The 22,013-nt window shown below is 39.4% G+C and overlaps 1 protein-coding gene across 1 annotated transcript in view; it reads left to right on the top strand.

Annotated features, from left to right (window-relative positions):
• Nucleotides 1-22,013, top strand: part of ryr2a (ryanodine receptor 2a (cardiac)) — a 250,065-nt gene that overhangs the window by 151,893 nt on the left and 76,159 nt on the right. Inside the window, exons 44-65 of the mRNA XM_032502936.1 lie at nucleotides 1,354-1,499; nucleotides 2,926-3,040; nucleotides 4,688-4,820; nucleotides 7,390-7,493; nucleotides 7,785-7,920; nucleotides 9,538-9,724; nucleotides 10,039-10,150; nucleotides 10,222-10,342; nucleotides 10,522-10,691; nucleotides 12,275-12,495; nucleotides 13,064-13,154; nucleotides 13,632-13,772; nucleotides 14,126-14,289; nucleotides 14,495-14,573; nucleotides 14,727-14,816; nucleotides 15,469-15,606; nucleotides 15,720-15,797; nucleotides 15,977-16,052; nucleotides 16,179-16,302; nucleotides 16,810-16,925; nucleotides 18,814-18,878; nucleotides 20,423-20,544. Coding sequence (XP_032358827.1) covers nucleotides 1,354-1,499; nucleotides 2,926-3,040; nucleotides 4,688-4,820; nucleotides 7,390-7,493; nucleotides 7,785-7,920; nucleotides 9,538-9,724; nucleotides 10,039-10,150; nucleotides 10,222-10,342; nucleotides 10,522-10,691; nucleotides 12,275-12,495; nucleotides 13,064-13,154; nucleotides 13,632-13,772; nucleotides 14,126-14,289; nucleotides 14,495-14,573; nucleotides 14,727-14,816; nucleotides 15,469-15,606; nucleotides 15,720-15,797; nucleotides 15,977-16,052; nucleotides 16,179-16,302; nucleotides 16,810-16,925; nucleotides 18,814-18,878; nucleotides 20,423-20,544 — 2,729 coding nt within the window. The remainder of the gene's footprint in view (nucleotides 1-1,353; nucleotides 1,500-2,925; nucleotides 3,041-4,687; nucleotides 4,821-7,389; nucleotides 7,494-7,784; nucleotides 7,921-9,537; nucleotides 9,725-10,038; nucleotides 10,151-10,221; nucleotides 10,343-10,521; nucleotides 10,692-12,274; nucleotides 12,496-13,063; nucleotides 13,155-13,631; nucleotides 13,773-14,125; nucleotides 14,290-14,494; nucleotides 14,574-14,726; nucleotides 14,817-15,468; nucleotides 15,607-15,719; nucleotides 15,798-15,976; nucleotides 16,053-16,178; nucleotides 16,303-16,809; nucleotides 16,926-18,813; nucleotides 18,879-20,422; nucleotides 20,545-22,013) is intronic.

Genomic DNA, 22,013 nt, shown 5'->3' with positions numbered 1-22,013 from the left:
TTTTATAAAAAAACAACAACAGTTTAAACATTCAATGCAAGAATTATTTAATTAATATAAAAAAAGATGTATCATCTGTTACAAGTTTGCTTAAAAAAGCCTGGACAGTAGTGTACGATATCTACAGTGGGGCCAAAAAGTATTTAGTCAGCCACTGATTGTGCAAGTTCTCCTACTTAGAAAGATGAGGTTTGTAATTTTCATCATAGGTACACTTCAACTGTGCGAGACAAAATGAGATTAAAAAAATCCAGGAAATTATATTGTAGGCTTTTCAAAGAATTTGTAAATTATGGTGGAAAATAAGTATTTGGTCAATAACAAAAGTTCAACACAATACTTTGTAACATAACCTTTGTTGGTAATGATGGAGGTCAAACATTTCCTGTAAGTCTTCACCAGGTTTGCACACACTGTATCTGGTATTTTGGTATCCTATTACTCTATGCAGATCTCCTCTAGCAGGGATGTTTTGGGGCTGTTGCTGGCTAACACAGACTTTCAACTCACTCCTCAGATTTTCTATGAGGTTGGGGTCTGGAGACTGGCTAGCCCACTCTAGGACCTTAAAATGCTTTTTACTGAGCCACTTCTTTGTTGCCCGAGCGGTGCATTGGGGATCATTGTAATGCTGGGAGACCCAGCCACGTTCCATCTTCAAGGCTCTCACTGATGGAAGGAGGTTTTGGCTTAAAATCTCACAATACATGCCCCAATCGTTCTTCCCACGGATCAGTTTTCCTGTCCCCTTTGCAAAAAAACAGCCCCAAAGCATGATCTTTCCTCCCCCATGCTACACAGTGGGTATGGTGTTCTTGGGATGCAACTCTGCATTCTTCTTCCTCTAAACATGACGAGTTGAGTTCCATTTTGGTTTCATCTGACCACATGATATTCTCCCAATCCTCTTCTGGATCATCCATATGCTCTCTGGCAAACTTCAGACGGGCCTGGACATGTACTGGCTTAAGCAGGGGGACACGCCTGGCACTGCACGATTTGAGTCCCTCTCTGCATAGTGTGTTATTGATGGTAGCCTTTGTTACTTTGGTCCCAGCTCTCTGCGGGTCATTCATCAGGTCCCTGACATCTTTGTATGTCTTTGTTTTCTCTGCAACTCAAAGCTATTCAGTTTACTGTCATAGAGGAGAGAATAAACTCGAAAATATTCACATTGATGAAGCTGTAATCAGAGATTTTTTTTTGTCATAAAACTTGACTCAAACAGTTTAATCAATTATCAAATTATTTGCAGATTAATTTAATAGTTGACAACTAATTAATTAATTGTTGCAGCTCTAGTATTGTGTGGACCTAATAAGTTGTATGATATAACTGTCTTCATCTGTTCAGGTGCGGGCCCTTCCTAAGACCTACACTATAAACTCTGTGTCAATCGAGGACACTATCAACCTGCTGGCTGCTCTGGGTCAGATCAGATCCCTGCTGAGTGTCCGAATGGGAAGAGAGGAGGAGAAACTGATGATCCGAGGCCTGGGGTGAGAACACACTCATCTGTCTAGCTCCTCAACACTAGGGTTGAGTATCATTTGGGATTTTTCCGATACCGTTGCTAAAACACTTTTAAGCCAGTGCTGGAATGGTGCCTGAACCAAAATATATATATATATATATATATATATATATATATATATATATATATATATATATATATATATATATTATATTATATAATTTAAATATAAAAGGAGCACAAAACAACAGTTGGCAACATTAAAGAACGGCTTGTATATTGCTAAAGCCATATGGTCAAAATAAAATGAGTGATTAATAATGTAATAAGAATAACTTATAATAAAGACTTAGTTTACCAGTAAATCGCTTGTAAACAACAAAAAGAATCACCAGCTGGTAAAAGGGTATTTTACAATAACTTAAAATGCACCACAAAGTTGGCGATTTTTAAGTAAACGCAGCGTTAGTGTTTTTCCGACCAACGGCAGCTGTAGAGTGCAGACTTACGCCCTGGTGTGGGAATCCTCTACAGGGAAGTACAGTCACACTTTACACCGCTTAATGAAGCGGTCAGCATTTTAACCATTGTGTTTAATCCAGCTACCATCTAACGGTAACGTAGTGTCCTTTGCAGCGATGCTTCTGAAAAAAAAAAATCAGGCACTGAAATCTTCATTTTTATTCTGTCTCGTTACTACCGTTTACATCGGAACCGGTGCCCCATTGGCACCGCGTTTTGGTACCCATCTCTACTCAACACTGATTCTAATATCTCTTCTCTGTCTTGTTACAAGTAGTTTTTTAGTGAATTTCCATTTCTTAGGGCACTGGGCAGCTGAATAGGTGTATATACGGACCAATCTAAAAATGATGATGACTAATAAATAATATGTTCATGTTATGTGAAGGCATGTTTCTTATATGCTGTATGTAAATGTAAATGTGCTGTATTTATATAGCGCTTTTCCAGCGCATTTATATGTAATTCTGCTTTCTAAGAACCAGTGAAATGTGGTCTAGTCTAATTTAAATTTGAAGCAATGCACACTAACTACAGTAAATTCAAAAGTACTTCTGAATGTACCTGCTAGTATGAGGAGGATATATAGGCCCGAGTAGAAAATAATTTTTTTGAAGAGAAGTCTATAATTTTGGAGAGGGGTCATAGGGAATGTTTTTGTTTTACAACGTACGGATGTCACGATACCAAAAATCTAGTAGTCTGTACCAATACCACCAAAAGTACACAATACTCAAAACCAAAGTCAGTACCACGGTGTGTTTAGAAAAAACAAAACATTGATTACAGTACCAGTGAAATATCACTCTGTTTTCCTTTTACTGTGATATACTGGGCATACCATGTTCAGTCAGTGCTTACTCTATACACCTGGTTGGAGCCCTAATGACTTTACTGAGCTTTTTAACTCGCCCCCCCTTCCTCTGCAGTGATATCATGAACAACAAGGTGTTCTACCAACATCCTAATTTGATGAGAGCTCTGGGGATGCACGAGACTGTCATGGAGGTCATGGTCAACGTACTCAGTGGAGGAGACTCTAAGGTATGAAGTGTTTCTAATGTTTTATCAGCAGCGCTGACTAGTAGCCCTTTAGTTTTCCCTTTAGGTTTTCTCGATATTTACAAAATGTGATATTCCAATAGCGATATTAATTTTTGATATTTTTGAACGTGTAAAATTACAAAAGTTACGGAAAAACACATCACAATAGATTCTTAAATTAATGTTTTCTTACAACACAAGGTTTATTTATGTCCTATTGGACTGGTATAGCATGACTAAATAAATAACAACCACGTCTACAGAACATTACAGGTTTTCCTGGATGGACAGTATAAAACAAATAAATAAGAGAACAAGACGCAACTTTTCTTTCTCTTCTCTGATTTGTTCCGTTTTGTTGTCTCTATCTATTTTGTCACTCTGTTGAAATATCCACACACTTATGTTCATAGATGTATCATAGATGAATGATGTTAACGTTTAATATAGACTATAAAGTTCACGACAAGACCAATTCATAACGCTGCAGTACGGAGTTTATATAAGATGATACTCTGACGTCCCGTTCCCAAGAAGGCAGCACGGAGCTGCACCACAAAAAGAGGCACTAAAGAGAAGAAGAGTTGCGATACACTGTTTCGTCCAGCCGCAGTGGCGTAAACAAGTAGTTTAAAGTGTAAACTCATATTGTTGTGAACTTTTTATGTAAATTTGCATAAAACAAACGCCCCCCCCAGAGGCACCTCAACACCTCCCCCAATATTGCTTCCAGGGCACCCCATTATCCTCTGAACGCCCCATGGGGGGCTTTACCGCCCCCGTTGAGAAACACTGATCTAAGATAACTGTTAAAAACTGTTGTACATACTACAAATCACATGTGGAAATTACATTTTGACTATTCAAAACAGATTTACAGATATCTGTCATTTAATTACAGATTTCAGTAATTAATTTTCCACTAGTAAGAATGAAAATTACAGACATCTTCAATTGAATTTCCACATTTTCAAAAGGTCTCGACTAGTGGAAATGTACTTTCCCATTTCAGATATCAACAAACCATTCCAGATATGTGGGGGTCATATCATTACATATCAACTTTTTAGATTACCATAGTAATTTTGGAAATGTTGGCCAAATTACCATATTAGTTTTGGATATGCATGTATGTATGCCTTTGAAGATCTTCAAAGGCATACATACATTTTGAAATTCCTTTTTATGATATTTTGTAAATATTTCAAATACTAGTGTGAATAGACATTTTGTATTTCAAATATCTGAAATGCAATTTGACATTGTATCTGAAATTCCATTCCTACTTTGTATAATTCCAAGTCGACAATTCACTAATTTAATTTTGATGTGTCAGAAATACATCTAGAATTCAATTTATATCTGTAATATAAAACAATTGTACAGATCAACAATTGAGATTCCCGCTAGTTAGATATTAGTTGTCAAGAATTAACATTTTAACTAGTGAGTATAGAGATGTAGTTTTAATTACTATTAAACATACAATTGCTATTACTGATTAAAATAAATCTTCTCAAAACTGGCTTTTTTATCTGAAAAAGACTATACCATTGAATAAATACAGTGATAGTAAAATTGTATGGAAAATACTATTTATAATATTGCTGCCTGAGTTTGTTTGACATGAAGTCTGTGTTTTTGCAGGAAATCACCTTTCCTAAAATGGTGGCCAACTGCTGTCGTTTTCTCTGTTACTTCTGTCGAATCAGCCGTCAGAACCAGAAAGCCATGTTTGACCATCTCAGCTACCTGCTGGAGAACAGCAGTGTTGGCCTAGGTGAGGATGTGTGATGTTGTCTTGTTTTGACTTCTCCGCTGTTTAGTTCATACGTGATCTTGGTAAGAATAGGTTTCTAAGGATCTCTTTGACTGTCTAAAATCACTCCCTTGGACACACATGTATTACTCCCTATAATAGACACTCAACAGTTAACCCAACAGAGAGCCGTAAATTGAGTTTTACACTAATCATTCATCCTCTTTTGCGTCATTTCTGACAGCTGCAGAGTCGCACAACGGTAATCCTTGCATCCATAAAAGGCAGTGCGGTGCACATGTCATGGACAATACTTTTTTCATTACAGTGTGAAATTTTGGAGGGCACTCTGACTCACAATCAGAATTTTAAAATAACATGGCAGACAGTAAATATAGCACACTAGATAGTCAAAAGAAGGTGTTTTCATCAGTATATAGAATTAGTCGTTACCATGCAGCATGCGTATGGAGCCTATGGGCCCTATCTTGGACCCGGCGCAGCACGGTAATGTCAGACGCAAGTGTCTTGGCTATTTTAAGACCGATGCAGTTTTTAATTTCCCGTCCCGCGCCTAGGTCGTTTAAATAGCAAATGCACCTGCACCCATCTGTGCGCCCATGGACGTGCTGGTGTGGTGTTCAGGTGCATTCTGGCTGTATTGCTATCTTAAGGCAGCGGGAAGTGATCACGCCATTGACCAACAAAAACCTGGTCTAAAGTCAGTAACGCAGCATTTCATTGTTATTTTAACGGCGCATTAATAAAATGCGTCTAGGCTCGTGCACAGCGCATGCACACTATGCTTGTTACACACACACAGGGCAGCACACAAACTATACGCGGTGAGCTTAGATCGATAAAATAGGGCCCTTATTACCAAAGTGTCATACTTTGTGAACAAACCGAGCCATTTTACATGATATTTCCATGATAACTGATCAAACTTAATTCACTGCTGAAGCTGAAAGTTCCTAAAAAAGATATACTAGTGGACCTTGAGTTACGATTATTTTCAACTGAATGTACCAATTCTCAAAAAAATTACAAATGATGTTGTTCTTTTCCTCTGAAATACATGCTACAATATGAAATGTATGTAGTTATATATTATAAAAATAATAATGATTTGATTCACTTACATTTCATTTGATACACACAATCAAACCAGTACAATGTGCAGGGAAAAGCTTTCTTTCTAATATAAATTATAAAGAGACAAGATCTGATACAGTGGCCACTTGTACACAACATGTTAGTCATGCAGTAAACTTTGCAGATGTGTATCCAGCCTGAAGGGCTTTTCACACGGGGGGGGCAACGCTTCTGCCCCCCCTCTCCTCATGCATGTGAAGGACAACGCTAACAATGGGGATTCTGGGCACTACTGTATCCCTGCTGTAACTGAATGAAGTTAGCTGACTGTGGTATCATATATCTGAACATAAACCTAAATTACACACAAATGCTCAGTACCTATACATGCACTAATGGAGAGGTGTCAGGGGGCTGCACATGCAATGGCACTCCGAGCAGTTGGGGGGTTCGGTGCCTTGCTCAAGTGCCCAGGAGGTGAACTGGCACCTCTCCAGCTACCAGTCCCCCACCATACTTTGGTCCATATGTGGACTTGAATCTGTGACCCTCCGGTTCCCAACCCCACTCCCTACTGACTGAGCTACTGCCACCCCATTCATAACAAACAGTGGTAATCCTAGTCTTAACCACAGACTGTTATTGTTGATAGCTAAAGTTAGCAACTTAGCATAGTCATAATTATTGATGTTACCTGTTAAATCTCAATCTCATCTCTCATCTGCGCTGTCTATGTTCTGATGACTGTTTAGACAACAGGTGTATATTTTAGGGAAGTCGCAAACAGCAAGAATCAGTCTCTCATTAATTGATTTGCGCTGAGCGTCGCTCGCTTAGGAAAACTTCAACACAATTCAACTCTTGCTGGCAGGCTTGTGCACGTGACGAACACAACAGTTTCACGGGATTGTGCCCGCTTTTTGCGTCGCCTGTCAAACTGCCCGCGCCCCCTTACCTGCCCGCTCACCTCTCATTGAAAATTAATTACGAGGTGCAACAATCGCTCCCTGTGTGAAAAGCCCTTGAGGCTGCATATATACAGACAGGTGTAACAGGTACTGGATACAAGAAGATGAATGCAGACAGTATGTGACACAAGCAAAAGAAATCCTCATATGTTTGAAAATGGAGATCCTCTCCTTGCACTTTCCTCACTGCTTTCACCAGTGGGGGTGGTTGCTTACAGGCGGGGAGTTGTTTTCTCCCAGCATGTTCATGTGTGCACAAAGGGAAACTGTGTGCTGTTTTCTGATGAGGGTTTGTGTACTTTGCAAAACCTAATTTGTTTTTACAGCTCCATCTCTTATTACTCACATTGCTCACACATTGGCTGTCTGAACCGTGCTGTGTATCCAACAGTGCTGTATCCAGGAATAGATACACCTCTGTTTTTATTGTCAATAGACTCCCTACTCTCCTAGATGTATTTATATGATTATCTTCCCCTCTCCCCTTCCCTCTCCTCCCCTTCTCTCCTCTCCTCTCCTCTCCTCAGCCTCTCCTTCCATGCGAGGTTCTACTCCCCTGGATGTTGCTGCAGCATCGGTCATGGATAATAATGAATTGGCCCTAGCTTTAAGAGAGCCAGACCTGGAGAAGGTGAGGATGGCAAACATTAACACGCACAAGTCTAATGTACAGTTTTGTTAAAAATATTTAATTAATTCAATTTCAGTTATTTTGGGGACACCGGTTTGTGCTTGTGAGGATTTGTGTTGTGTTAATAATAAGAGGTGGTTATATTCAATATACATCAATTAAACAAATGTGGGTGGACTACATATTAGAAGCACATTAGAGGTTTTTTTGCTTACATTTTTAATTTTTTCATTAATTTAAGTAGTGAATCACATGCGGTATACAAACATGTTACTTTGTCTGCCTGTGCAGGTGGTGCAGTACCTGGCTGGCTGTGGGCTGCAGAGCTGTGTGATGCTGGTGCGTAATGGATACCCCGACATTGGCTGGAACCCGGTGGAGGGTGAACGCTACCTCGACTTCCTGCGCTTTGCTGTCTTCTGTAACGGTGAAAATTTGAGCGATCATCAGTTCTCATTCCTCATTGCTGACTACTGTATATTGGCGGTCAAATCTGATATTTTCAGCAATAAGCTGTTGTCCCTCTTTGTCAATGTACAATCCCAATGAAATTAAAATGGAATACAAGGATTTGCAAATCCTTTTCAACCCTTAATCAATTGAATACGTCTACAAGACAAGATATTTGTTGTTCAAACTGATACATTTTATTGTTATTATATCATATTTCTTTTTGCAAATATTCACTCATTCTGTGTTACATCATCTTTCCTTTTAACAACACTCAATAAGCGTTTCGGAACTGAGGACACTAATTGTTGAAGCTTTGTAGGTGGAATTATTTTCCATTCTTGCCTGATGCACGACTTCAGTTGCTCAACAGTCCGGGGTCTTCGTTGTCGTATTATGTGCTTCATAATGCGCCACGTATTTTCAATGTGAGACAGGTCTGGACTGCAGGCAGACCAGTCTAGTACTCACACTCTGTTACAAGAAAGCCTCGCTGTTATAACACATGCAGAATGTGGCTTGACATTGTCTTGCTAAAATTAGCAGGGACGTCCCTAAAAAAGACTTTCCTTGGATGGCAGTATATGTTCCTCCAAAACCTGTGTACCTTTTTAGCATTAATGTTTCACAGATGTGCATGTAATGGGCACTAACACACCCCCATACCATCAAAGATGCTGGCTTTTGACCTTTGCGCTTATAACAATGTGGTTGGTCCTTTTTCATCATGAGGTCCATGATTTCCCAAAAAAATTTGAAATGTAGACTCATCCAACCACAGCACCTTTCCCACTTTGCGTCAGTCCATCTGAGATGACCCGGTGTTGTTGATATATGTCTTTCGCTTTGCATGGTAGAGTTTTAACTCACACTTGTAGATGTAGCAACAAAATGTGTTAATTAACAACGGAAGCGTTCCTGAGCCCATGTGGTAATATCCTTTTAATGTTGTTTTTTAATGCAGTGGGATTGCAGGTCACGGGCATTCAATGTTGGTTTGGACCTTGTCCCTCACATGCAGAGATTTCTCTAGATTTTCTGAATCTTTTGAGGATATTATGGACTGTAAAGGACGAAATCTCTAAATTCCTTCCAATTGAGAAAAGTTGATCTTAAACTGTAGGACTATTTGCTCACGCAGTATTTCACAAAGTGGAGAACCTCGCCCCATCCTTGCTTGTGAACAACTGAGCCTTTTTGGGATGCTCCTTCTATACCCTCTTGTGACACTCACTTGTTTCCAATTAAACTGTTCACCTGTGGAATGTTCCAAAAAGGTGTTTTTTGAATTTGTCTTTTGTTGCCCCTGTCCCAGCTTTTTTGGAACGTGTTGCAGACACCAAATTCAAAATAAGTAAAGATTTGCTATAAAAAACAAAGTTTATCAGTTTGACTAGTAAATATCTTGACTTTGAAGTGTATTCACTTGAATATAGGTTGAAAAGGATTTGTAAACAAAGGTATTCTGTTTTTATTTACGTTTTACACAACATCCCAACTTCATTGGAATTGGGGTTTGTATATATGTGTGTGTAGTATGCTGTCTTATGCCCACGGTAAGTTGTCATGAACACCTCTACTGTTCTGTGGCCAGGTGAAAGCGTGGAGGAGAACGCCAATGTTGTGGTGAGGCTTCTGATTCGCCGACCAGAATGTTTTGGCCCCGCCCTTCGGGGTGAAGGTGGTGATGGGTTGTTGGCAGCGATGGAGGAAGCCATTAAGATCTCTCAGGATCTCTCCAGGGATGGTCCCTCTCCGACATCTGAGAGCAGCAAGACACTGTAAGATAACATCATCGCTTCTCTTTTATTTGATCTTATATTATTAGATCATAAGGTTTTAGAAAATAACATCCTCTTTTCACAGTTACACTGTCTTGTTATTTACTATGTACTATCTTTACTCTAGAAGTCATTTATAGTTCAATAGATATGATAAATACCAACATGATATCTGTTCCAACCCAAACACATGTATTATTCATTTCCAATTTGTGTATTTAAAGTCACTGAATGGAGGGAAATGAGTTGTACTTTGTGTGTGTGTGTGTGTGTGTGTGTGTGTGTGTGTGTGTGGTGTGTGTGTGTGTGTGTAGTAGTGACATGCTTGAGGAAGAGGAAGATGATACCATCCACATGGGGAATGCCATCATGACCTTCTATGCTGCTCTCATTGACCTGCTAGGCCGCTGTGCTCCAGAGATGCATGTGAGTGACAACACACAAACACACACACAGACTCCTAGATACTCACACTAACCTTATCTATTTTATATCAGTTAATCCATGCTGGCAAAGGTGAAGCGATCCGTATCAGAGCCATTCTGAGGTCTCTGATTCCTATTGAAGACCTGGTGGGTGTCATCAGCATTCCTTTCTCCATGCCCAACGTGGCTAAAGGTAAGCAGACCCTCTAGCATCATCGCTTTCTGACATGCATAAAACAGTAGTCCTGATTTACAAAAGGTCAATTGTGCAAACAGAAATAAAAAGCAGTCACTCGGTTGATAGTAAAATCTTGACTTTGCTTGTGTGTGTGTTGTGCGTTATGTGTTATGTGTTTGCCTATGCATGTACAGATGGATCAGTGGTGGAGCCAGACATGTCCGCAGGTTTTTGTCCGGACCATAAAGCAGCCATGGTCCTCTTCCTGGACAGAGTCTATGGTATAGAAGACCAGAATTTCCTGCTACACCTGCTGGAAGTCGGTTTCTTACCAGACCTGAGAGCTGCTGCCTCTCTGGACACCGTAAGAGAGAGAGAGAAAGAGAGAGAGAGAGAAAAAAACACTGTTTCTTTGTTCTTTGATATTTTTCAAAAATAGCTCTAATTTATATTTTTATGTTAAAAGTGGGTAAGATTACTGTGTAACATGAAAGGTGCCTCAAATAGATATGAACCCAGTTATCACTGCAACTGCTCCACAGAGCTTTTTGGTCTCTGGACCCTATTTTATCGATCTGAGCGCATGGCATGGAGCACATGTGCGTTAAGGGCATGTCCAAAACCACTTTTGCTAAAACGACGGTATAAAAAACGATCCACGGTCGGGCGCATGGTTCTAAAAGGTTGTACTTAGTGTCTTCATTAATTGATAGGTGTGTTTTGGGCGTAACATGCAATAAACCAATCAGTGTGTTATCTCCCATTCCCTTTAACAGCCAGGCACATTTGGACCATGGAGAATTCTTATTAATTGTTGCATTGTTATTGTTATTATTTGTAATCTTTTGCATGTTTGTGTGTGTGTGTGTGTGTGTGTGTGTGTGTGTGTGTGTGTGTGTGTGTGTGTGTGTAACAAGCATAGTGTGCGCACTTTGTGTATAAGCCAAGGCACATTTGACTAATTTTCTGTTAAATTACAATGAAATGCTGCGTTATTGACTTTAGACCAGGTTTTTGTTGGTCAGTGGCATGATCACTTCCCTCTGCCTTAAGATAGCAACACGCCCAGAATTCTCCTGAACACACCTCCCTGTAAGTCCAGCACGCCCATGGGCGCACAGATGGGCGTGGGTGCATTTGCTATTTAAACAACGTTTGCACTAGATGGGAAATTAAAAACTGCGTCGGTCTTAAACTAGCAAACACTTGCATTGGGCTTTGTGTCGCGCCGGGCGCAAGACGGGGCCCTCCTGTATATCGGATAACTGTTGTGGTTTTACAGCCTGCAACTTTACTGGTTTAGTTTAGTCTCACTGCTCTCATCAACGTTGTTTTCAGCAGCAACAGTCAGCCGTTTTCATTGAAAAGGCTCTGAAAAAACAAGTTTTTTTTGGTTGTACCCAAGTGTCCAGAGCATCAGTTAAGCTTTAAATGGTGAATCCTGGAAAAAGGGCAAGTAAATTTGAAAAAAATAAATCTATCAAAAACTACCTTAATTTATTATTATATATTATATACTATGATTCACAAAATCAAAAACACACCACATTTTTTGAATGCAGCCTTCTGATTTTTAACTAATTTATGCATCCATTTAATAAAAGTCAAGACACTAAGTAAAACCCTTTTGAACCATGCGCCTGGGGCATGGCCCCTTTTTTGCCGCTGTCAAACTAGCAAAAGTGAAATCGTACACTCCCTAAACGCACCTGTGCCAGGCGCTTCACGCCATGTGCTTAGATTGTTAAAATAGAGCCCTTATAGTCCAACTAGTATGTGGGTTGTTGGATGTGGGCATTCTCTTGGAAAGACCTGTAGTCTTTCCCAGCCACAAACATAAATTGCTAATCTTTAATACACATTTTCCCAGATCAAATTGGCCTGTTGACTAAAATATATTTTTTTCTCAATCTCTCCTCTCTTCTTCTGTCTCTGTATTTGGGTCAGGTTGCCCTTAGTGCCACAGACATGGCACTCGCCCTCAACAGGTATCTGTGTACAGCCGTGTTGCCTCTCCTGACTAAATGTGCTCCACTGTTTGCGGGGACGGAGCCGTTCGCCTCACTGATCGACTCCCTCCTCCACACGGTTTATCGCCTGTCCAAAGGCTGCTGCCTCACCAAGGCCCAGAGGGACGCCATAGAGGAGTGTCTGCTCGCTGTTTGTGGGTAAGACTGGAATGAAAACCCAAAAGCAAAACAGACATGCATGTGAGAAAGTAAGTAAAAACTCACATGAGGGGTTCAAAGGAAAGCATTGTAAGATTCGGACGAGTGGTGTTGATTTGGTATCTAATGTAATAAATATTATAAAACGTATAAAAATAAAACCAAATATGGTAGACATAATCATCAATTAAGCTTCAGTTTAGAACTCACACACCCATGTTTATTAACCAAACTAATAATTGGAGTTTAATCATTTCAACTACAGTTACTTTTAAGAGAATCACCATCTTCTTCCCATTTTAAGTTTGCTTCACTGTTAACAGCTCTGGCTTCAGCTTGACTTTTGATGCTAATCAATGTATTTTTACGTATTTAATTTACTCATTCATTTTTCATTTTGTTCATGTATCTTTGTAAAGCATTTCCCCTTTGTATTTTTGTTTGTCATTTGGCTGTTTTTCTTGTGTTTTGTCTAATGTGATCCAATCTGGCTACACAGTTGTTGTATACTGTTTCTGTGTGGCAGTAAAAATAACCAACTAATGTACGTCACCTTATTAATGTGCAGTAAGCTGAGGCCTTCAATGATGCAGCATCTGCTGAGGAGGCTTGTGTTTGACGTTCCTCTGCTTAATGAACACACCAAGATGCCTCTGAAGGTGAGAAACCATGTGCAGTTATGTCTGTGCCCAAAGAGCTTTTCAAATGAATCTACTGGTACTATACTTCAGCTCTAATAGTACTGAGAATATTCATTGTACACTACAATCTGCAATGTACACATTTTTTACTGTTGTGCAGCCTCGACTCACACAAAATTCACAAAGAGCAAAAACTCCCCACTACATGAAATTGTGATCTGTCATCATAATATAGGAGTTAATGTATGTATAATAAAAGGTACCTTCTACAACACACTCAAAACATAAATTTATTCTAATACATTTGTTAACAGTACAATCCTTCTTTTACATTAACTTTGACGCAGCATCTCTGATTTCTGACTACTAAAAATTGATCATTGACAAGTGATCTTGCTCTGTGATTTTGTACAGCATCATCAGCTGCTCTGTTTTATTAAAAATGGTTCTTAAAGGCAGCAGACGGATGATGAATGTCCTCTTGACTTTACCCAGCTGTTGACCAATCACTATGAGCGATGCTGGAAGTATTACTGCCTGGCTGGAGGCTGGGGCAACTTTGGAGCTGCATCAGATGAAGAGCTGCACCTCTCCAGGAAACTGTTCTGGGGAATATTTGATGCCCTCTCACGCAAGGTAAGGCTCTAGTTTTTTGTTTTTATAAAACATTAAATGAAAATGAAATGAATGCGGTGATCGATAAAATCTGTGAAATTGTAAGGGGTACTCCTAATTTAGTTTTGCACTTCCATAAAGTTTAGGCACTCACAAGGGACAGATTGAAGCAGTAGAGGATGAACTATCGTGACTTTTTGTGCCCAGTAGGGGTCAAGCTGATCCTACATTTCCCATGATGCAAGCATACTGTAGCATCTTTAAGTTAGACCTTCCCTAGCTGGTAAAACCGTTTCTTTTAGTTGACAGTATCTGTTTGCTAAACTTTTGGCTGACCTTTTCCATGTATCCGTGTATGTGTTTTCATGTCATAGCGGTATGACCAGGAGCTGTTCAAGCTGGCGTTACCATGTCTCAGTGCTGTGGCTGGAGCTCTTCCTCCAGACTACATGGAGTCCAACTACATGGCCATGATGGAGAAACAGTCGTCCATGGACTCAGAGGGAAACTTCACTCCGCAGCCTGCAGACACTACCAAGTATATACAACATATTTATTAGAAAGTTAATAATTCCTGGTGCAGATACACATTCAGATTTTTATAAAGTTGCAAGTAGGAAAATAGAAAATGTGTCCAAATTAATGATGTACTGTAATTAATTAATAATTAGTGAATTGTTGTCAGTTTGACAGCAGGTGACCCCACATACATGAATGTTGTTGTTTTTTCCTGTCTTCATCAGTGTGACTGTCCCAGAGAAACTTGACTATTTCATAACCAGATATGCAGAGCACAGCCATGAGAAGTGGTGTATAGAAAAGGTAAGGAGGCAGCAGGTTGCATAAGGTTCTCAAGTCAAGTGTGAAATTATGGTAGTCCTGTTACTGATTTGTTTAAAAGTACAATGAACGTCTGAGAAGTTATATTATGGAAATTAAATGGATTTTAAAATATCTCTTATGTATGTTTTATAGTTTTCCAATGGCTGGTCATATGGGGAACAGATTTGTGAAATCTCCAAGAGCCACCCTTTACTGAAGCCATACAAAGGCATCTCCGAGAAGGTAGACTGCATGCAGCTGACTGAGTCTGGCTTCTTTTTCTCACTGAATGGTGGAGTATTCAGCTGTGTCACAGCACAGTATCACCAGATGTGCGCCAGATCTGGCCAAAATGTGACTGCACTATTTAGATAGGTTCCATGATTGCCAGTTTTGTGCCAGATTCTGGTGTATCACTAGCCTGACATGAGTCTGAATAGCTAGTGTTAGGGTACACTAGGCAAGTCAGATTGAGGCCACTGATTGTCCAAGCAGTGGCCTACCATGGCTGTTGTCCCACCAAAGGTAACCTGAGAAGTTTCTGAACTCTAGTAGTGCTATGAAGAAGTTGTTGTATGTTTCAGTCCCTTTTTATATTTGTTTCACAAGGACACAGGTGATACAACACGCATTCCTGGCCATAGTTTCATACTATTCCACTGGTTAAAGGGTGGCCGTAACTTGCAACAATATGTAGCAAGATAGTTAATATGAATGCAAACAATGCAGGGTTGAAACTTCAGGCTTAAAATCATGGCAAGAAAATGCTGTAGCTTGGCAACTTTGCACTCACCTATATTTTGATAGGTTACCGTATCTCGTGGTGTATTTTGTTTTTTGTAAAAGCACTGACTCGCTGTCAGCTTTTGTCTAATGTTTGGGTGTAATCTTGCAGGATAAGGAGGCGTACTGCTGGCCAGTCAAAGAGTCTCTGAAGACCATGCTGTCGTGGGGCTGGAGCATTGACAGGATCAGAGAGGGTGACCCTGCCAGCCTCCATAACAAGTCCAGGAGGATATCACAGGCCAGCCAGGTATACACACACACACACACACACACACACACACACACACACACACACACACACACACACACACACGAAAAAAGTGACATCAATACACAGTATATATCTACTGTCTTCCACAGCAGTCTTTTGAAGGAGCTCCAGCTTTCAGCCCCAGACCCATTGATATGAGCAACGTTACCCTGTCCAGAGACATGCAGGTAGGTTACTGCATACACAAAAGATAAAACGAGTAAATAAGAAACTTGTTAGATCCCTGAGGTTGAACTGGGCTGTTGTAGCACAAAGGAAGAGTATTGATACCAGTATAGAAACTTCAAGATATTATGGATTGATGGATACATTTATATGTGCAGTGTTCAACATTGTGTTTTTCCAGTCTATGGCAGAGCTACTTGCAGAGAATTATCATAATACCTGGGCCAGGAAAAAGAAAATGGAGCTAGAAGCCAAAGGTGAATATAGTACTAATACTTACACACTGTGTATCCTAAAACCTTTTCCTTTTTATGCCATCCCCACTAACTTTAATTTGTGGTGTATCTTTGTTTTCCATTCTGCTGTGTTGCTGTTGTCTCCAGGTGGAGGAAACCATCCTCTGCTGGTTCCCTACGATACACTGACTGCCAAAGAGAAATCCAAAGACAGAGAAAAAGCACAAGACATCCTCAAGTTCCTCCAGATCAATGGTTACACTGTGTCCAGGTAGGAAGTAGACTCTATGTCTCACTTTACACACTTTACAGTCTTTACTGGGTTTGTCTACACACGCTAAAGGCACTGTGTCTGACCCAGAGTCATTTCAGTTTCATCTCTATCTGCCAGTAGAAAGGTTTGGGGGGTGTTTAGCCTAACATACCACACAGTGTGTAAGAAGAGGGAAACTGCTAGCCTATCTTGTCAAATAAAAATGCAGTCCAACAACTCTATAGGCATATTATATCTTGTTGTACAATGATGGATAGCATCAATGCTTATGAGATTTTGTGTGCACTCAATGCCCTTTTCTGTTGTTGGTCAAGAAATGGAACCAATTATCTAAAAATGTTAAATAAACAAGACAGCTGTTAAACCAGACATATTTACAGTTGTTGGAAGGTATGTTTTCATCTTTGACAAAGAAAAAGGCCTGAAATGTGTTTAGCTTAATGTAAAAAAAAAAAATCCCAAAATGGCACATCATTCCTTTAAGTGTGTGTATGTTGTTTCCAGAGGTGTGCAGTCGCAGGAGCTGGACACTCCAGCTATAGAAAAACGATTCGCCTACACCTTCCTCCAGCAGCTCATCACATACGTAGACCAGGCACACCAACACATGATGGAGTTTGGTAAGACGTTTCTGTTACTCAGTGAATAAAACAAAACAACTACTGTATGTACTGTAACTGAACTCTGGTCTAGATTCATAAGGCTGATCCAGAGAGGAGGTTGCCAATACACAGTACGTCAACATAAATGTTATTTGTATAGCACCTTTCATTAATAATTAATAATGATCACCCAATATATATTTGTGCTGTCAGTTAAACACGTAATTAACGGCGTTAACACAAACCCGTTTTAACATCATACTTTTTTTTTATCGCGAGATTGACGTTCTTTTTGGCCTAGCAAACTTTGTAGTTTTTTTCACATGCTGTTGCAACAACTAGTAAGGTTACAAAAATGTTCCATTAACCAGACCTAAGTGTTCTGTGTGTCTGGTCGTTGTGAACTGAGCTATCATCACAGCACGTTCAGTCTGAAATATTTTTTTTACCCTTTTAATGATGGACAGTGTTACATTGTGTGAGAGATTATTTGCTCCAAGTTAGAATGTTAGTGTGAAATTGAACACTACAGTAGGCTCTATGGGGGGGGGGGGTCTTTAACACTACAGTAGGCTATATGCCAATGTTGTTTTCAATAAAAAAACATTTGCACTAAGCAAGCCACTTTTATATGTTGATAAGAACATTAAAATGAGAAAAAATAATGGGACAAAAAGAAATCAAGGTACATTTAGAATAGATAAAAATATGTGATTAATTGCGAGTTAACTGACATTAATCACGCTTAAATATTTTGATCGTTTGACAGCACTAATATATACATACATACATACATACATACATACATACATACAACACATAAAATGATGAGGAGGAATCTAAAGAGCAGTATCAAAAATGATATAGGTAGATAATATGGCTGGTTTTTTTAAAGGAGAATTTCGGTCGATTTCAACATTTCATGCTGTTTTTTTTTTTTTTTTAATTTGTAGTGCTGTCAGTAGCGAGACAAATTAAAACAATTGGTGCTGCCTACACCGTTTTATCCTCCTGCTAGAGTTAGCACCCAACAAGCTTATCCAAGCTTAAACAGGGCAAGTTTTAAACTTGTTTTTAGCCTATAAACATGCTCAAAATGTCATTAGCAGGGCCTACCCATGTGCAGTGATTCCTTCTGAGTGAACGCAGTGAATCTGACTGCAGTAGATGTGACAAAAAGGCATAAAGGTTGTGACAATCGACTAGTGTGGACTTCACCGTAAAACAGGAAATAAAGAGACGTATGGATTAACAGAACTTTTATGCCTTTGTCACATCTACTGCAGTCAGATTCACTGTGTTCACTAGGGATGAATCACTGCACATGCCTAGTCACTGTGAATAACATTTTGATCATGTTTAGAGGCTAAAAACAAGTTTAAAACTTGCCCTGTTTAAGCCTGTTGGGCACATAATCTAGCAGGAGGAGAACTTGGTGTAGTCAGCACCGAATGTTTTCATTTGTCTTGCTACTGACAGCACTACAAATATAAAAAAAAACACAGTAATCGAAATTGAATTGAAATCGACCGAAATTCTCTTTTAGCATGAAAACTTTGACTATGTTTGAATACCAAGTATATCTGATGCAAACACAGAGTCCGCCTCCCCCTACTTCCACCAGAGTCCTGTACTCTGTCGCACTGATCTTGAGCCCCGTCTCTGTTAGATGTGGGCACAACAGTCTCCAATTATTGTTGCTCGCGTCCCAGTTCATCCATTCCACTTTCCTGTGACCTGACATCAGCCGGCCATACATGTTTGATTAACAAAGCCAAAAAGACAACTTATTAAAAGGAAAATGTAGCACAGTTCATGGGAGCTACTGGCCACTGTATCAGTATGCACTGCTGTCAGCTAGACATCAGACTTTATTGTTTTTGATTGTGTTGTTTCCATCATTTAGATCTTGGAACAAGACCGATGGGGGAGAAGATTCCTCATGAACAGCAGATTAAGTTCTTTGGAAAGGTCAGAACTCATCATTTTATTTGATTCATCCATCAGTTGGGTATTTGGGTATGTTTACTTTGAGCTTGGAGTTTGTTTTTGAGCTGATAACAATGTGCAATAAAAACAAAATTATGTTATCCAACAGTAATCATCAATCCTATCTGTAACAGGACTCCAGATCATCTTCTTCCAAACTGCATGCATTTTATGCCCTACCAAATGCAGAGACATTTTAGCAAATGGAAACAATCAAAACAGTTCTATTAACCAACTATAATGTTTCATCTAATCATTTCAGCTGTTATTGTAGGCTGTTATATTGTTGGGTAGTTTAATTTAAAATAAAACATTATATTTTATGAACTATGAACAAAAATGTATTGTTTATTTTAACATTGTGTGTGTGTGTGTGTGTGTGTGTGTGTGTGTGTGTGTGTGTGTGTGTGTGTGTGTGTGTGTGTGTGTGTGTGTGTGTGTGTGTGTGTGTGTGTGTGTGTGATATACACACACACTCACACACTACCGGTCAAAAGTTTGTGGTCACTTACACATTTCCATTTCCCTCTATCAAAGACATAGTACCAGCTGATCTGAGTGGGGTTGCTGATCTTTAATGCCATATCTACATTGCCCATTATCAGCAACCATTCCTCCAATGTTCCAAAGGCACAGTCTGTTTACTAATCTGATATCATTTTTAAAAAAAAATAGCTGAGAAAACATTAGAGAACCCTTTTGCAATTATGAAAGCACATAATGTAATCTGAGCTGCTGCCCTGGTTAAAAAAACAATGCAACTGATCTCAGCTGGTAGTCTGTCTACAATGGAGTACAATGGAAATTTCTAAGTGACCCCAAACCTTTGACCGGTAGTGTACAACGTACATACATACATGCATACATGCATACATACATGCATACATACATACATACATACATACATACATAGATACATACTATACACTGGAAAAGTAACTACATTTACATACTGTCAATCGTTTTTTTAAAATGGAAAATCGTTTTGAATCAAAAATCGATATTGAATCAAATCGTGAGCCTAAAAATTTGAATTGTAACTGTGACATTTTCTGAATCGTACACCCTCAGTAGCTAAAGCTGTCAGATGAATGAAGTGGAGTAAAAAGTACAATTTTTCTTTCTGAAGTGTAGGGGGGTGGAAGTAGAAAGTGTCATGAAAAGAAAAGACTCAAGTAAAGTACAAGAACTTTAACATTTGGTACTTAAATATAGTACTAGTAGTAATGTTCCACCACTGGGGACACTAGCCTGTTTGTAACAATCATGTGAACATGGTGTTTCTGAAAAATTAAAAAAAAGAAATGTATTTTTTGTTTTTGTATTTATTTTTCATTCATTTTTTATTACAGCTTTAATGTATGTTGTATTGGTCAATGTTCTTTTCCCACTCACCGGTGGTGAAATTAAACACATTCTGTTTTTTTGACATGAGTTTTTAAAAAAGGTGTGGTGTGTCTTTTTTCTTCTATTTTGCACAACAGACAGAAAAATATTCATTTTGTATGTATGCCATTTACCTGTAGGTCGTCTTGCCGTTGGTGGATCAGTACTTTAAAAACCACAGGCTATACTTCCTGTCCACAGCCATCCATCCAATCAGCAGCGGAGGCCACGCCTCCAACAAGGAGAAAGAGATGGTGACAAGGTGAGAGTGGCAAATTACACGATAGAAAGATAGAAAGCCAATGATGCCAGTATTGCAGGGTATTTGTTGAATAAGACCTTGACTGTACTATGTTGGAGCCTGTTTCTAATCGACTATACAGTGGGGCTCAAAAGTTTGGGCACCCCAGGTAAAAATGTGTATTTATATGCATAAAGAAGCCAAGAAAAGGTGGTAAAATCTCCAAAAGGCATCAAATGACAGATTAGACATTCGTATAATATTTCACAAAAGTGACAAAAATTTCCATCATTTACACTTTCAAAATAACAGAAAACAAAAAAATGGCGTCTGCAAAAGTTTGGGCACCCTGCAGAGTTAATACCTTGTACTGCCCCCTTTGGCAAGTATCAAAGCTTGGAAATGCTTCTTGAAGCAAGCCAAGAGTCTTTCAATTCTTGTTTGAGGTATCTTCCCCATTCTTCCTTCCAAAAGTCTTCTAGTTCTTTGAAATTCCTGGGCTGTCTGTCACGCACTGCTCTTTTAAGGGCTATCCATAGATTTTCAATTATGTTGAGGTCAGGCAATTGTAAAAAGGCTATGGCAAAACCTTCAGTTTACGCCTCTGGTTGTAATCCACCGTGGGTTTTGAGGTGTGTTTAGGGTCATTATTCATTTGTAGAAGCCATCCTTTCTTTAACTTCAGCTTTTTCACAGATGGCATCAAGTTAGCATCCAAAATTTGCTGAAATTTTATTGAATCCATTTTTCCTTCTACTCATGAAATGTTCCCTGTGCCACTGGCTGCAATACAACCTCAAAGCATGCTTGATCCCCCCATGCTTAACAGTTGGACAGAGGTTCTTTTCATGAAATTTTTATGCCCTTTCTTCTCCAAGCGTACCTTTGCTCGTTCCGGCCAAAAAGTTCTATTTTAACCTCGGTCCTATATCGGTCCATATCTATCATATGTCTATATGCTCATTTGCAAACTTCAAACACTGATTTTTGTGGTGAGGACGTAGAAGAGGTTTTCTTCTGATGACCATATTTGTACAAGTATCTCTTTATAGTGGAATGGTGTAGCACAACTCCAGTGACTGCCAGGTCTTTCTGGATGGATCGTGCACTCAAACGTGGGTTTGGACTTGCTTTTCTCCCAATCCTGTGAGATGTTCTGTCTGATATTTTTCTTGGTCTTCCAGATCTCGCTTTAACTTCCACTGTTCCTGATGACTGCCATTTCTTAATTACATTCCGAACAGAGGATATTGGTATCTGAAAACCCTTTGCTATCTTCTCATAGCCTTCTCCTGCTTTGTGAGCGTCAACTATTTTCAGTTTCAGTTTTCTATACAACGGCTTAGAAGAAGCCATGGTGCTGATTGTTGAGGTGAGGTCAGATGAGTCTGGGCATTTAAAACCTTAAGATTGACATCACCTGGTCTTTCCAGACAATGATTGAGAACAATCCATGACGCTGTCAGGTCTCAGCTTTCCAAAGGGGGCGG

The sequence above is a fragment of the Etheostoma spectabile genome, chromosome 21 (genome assembly GCF_008692095.1).
Source record: "Etheostoma spectabile isolate EspeVRDwgs_2016 chromosome 21, UIUC_Espe_1.0, whole genome shotgun sequence".
Classification (NCBI taxonomy): domain Eukaryota; kingdom Metazoa; phylum Chordata; class Actinopteri; order Perciformes; family Percidae; genus Etheostoma; species Etheostoma spectabile.
Note: the sequence above shows the minus strand (reverse complement) of the source record. Positions and strands in the feature narration are given on the sequence as shown.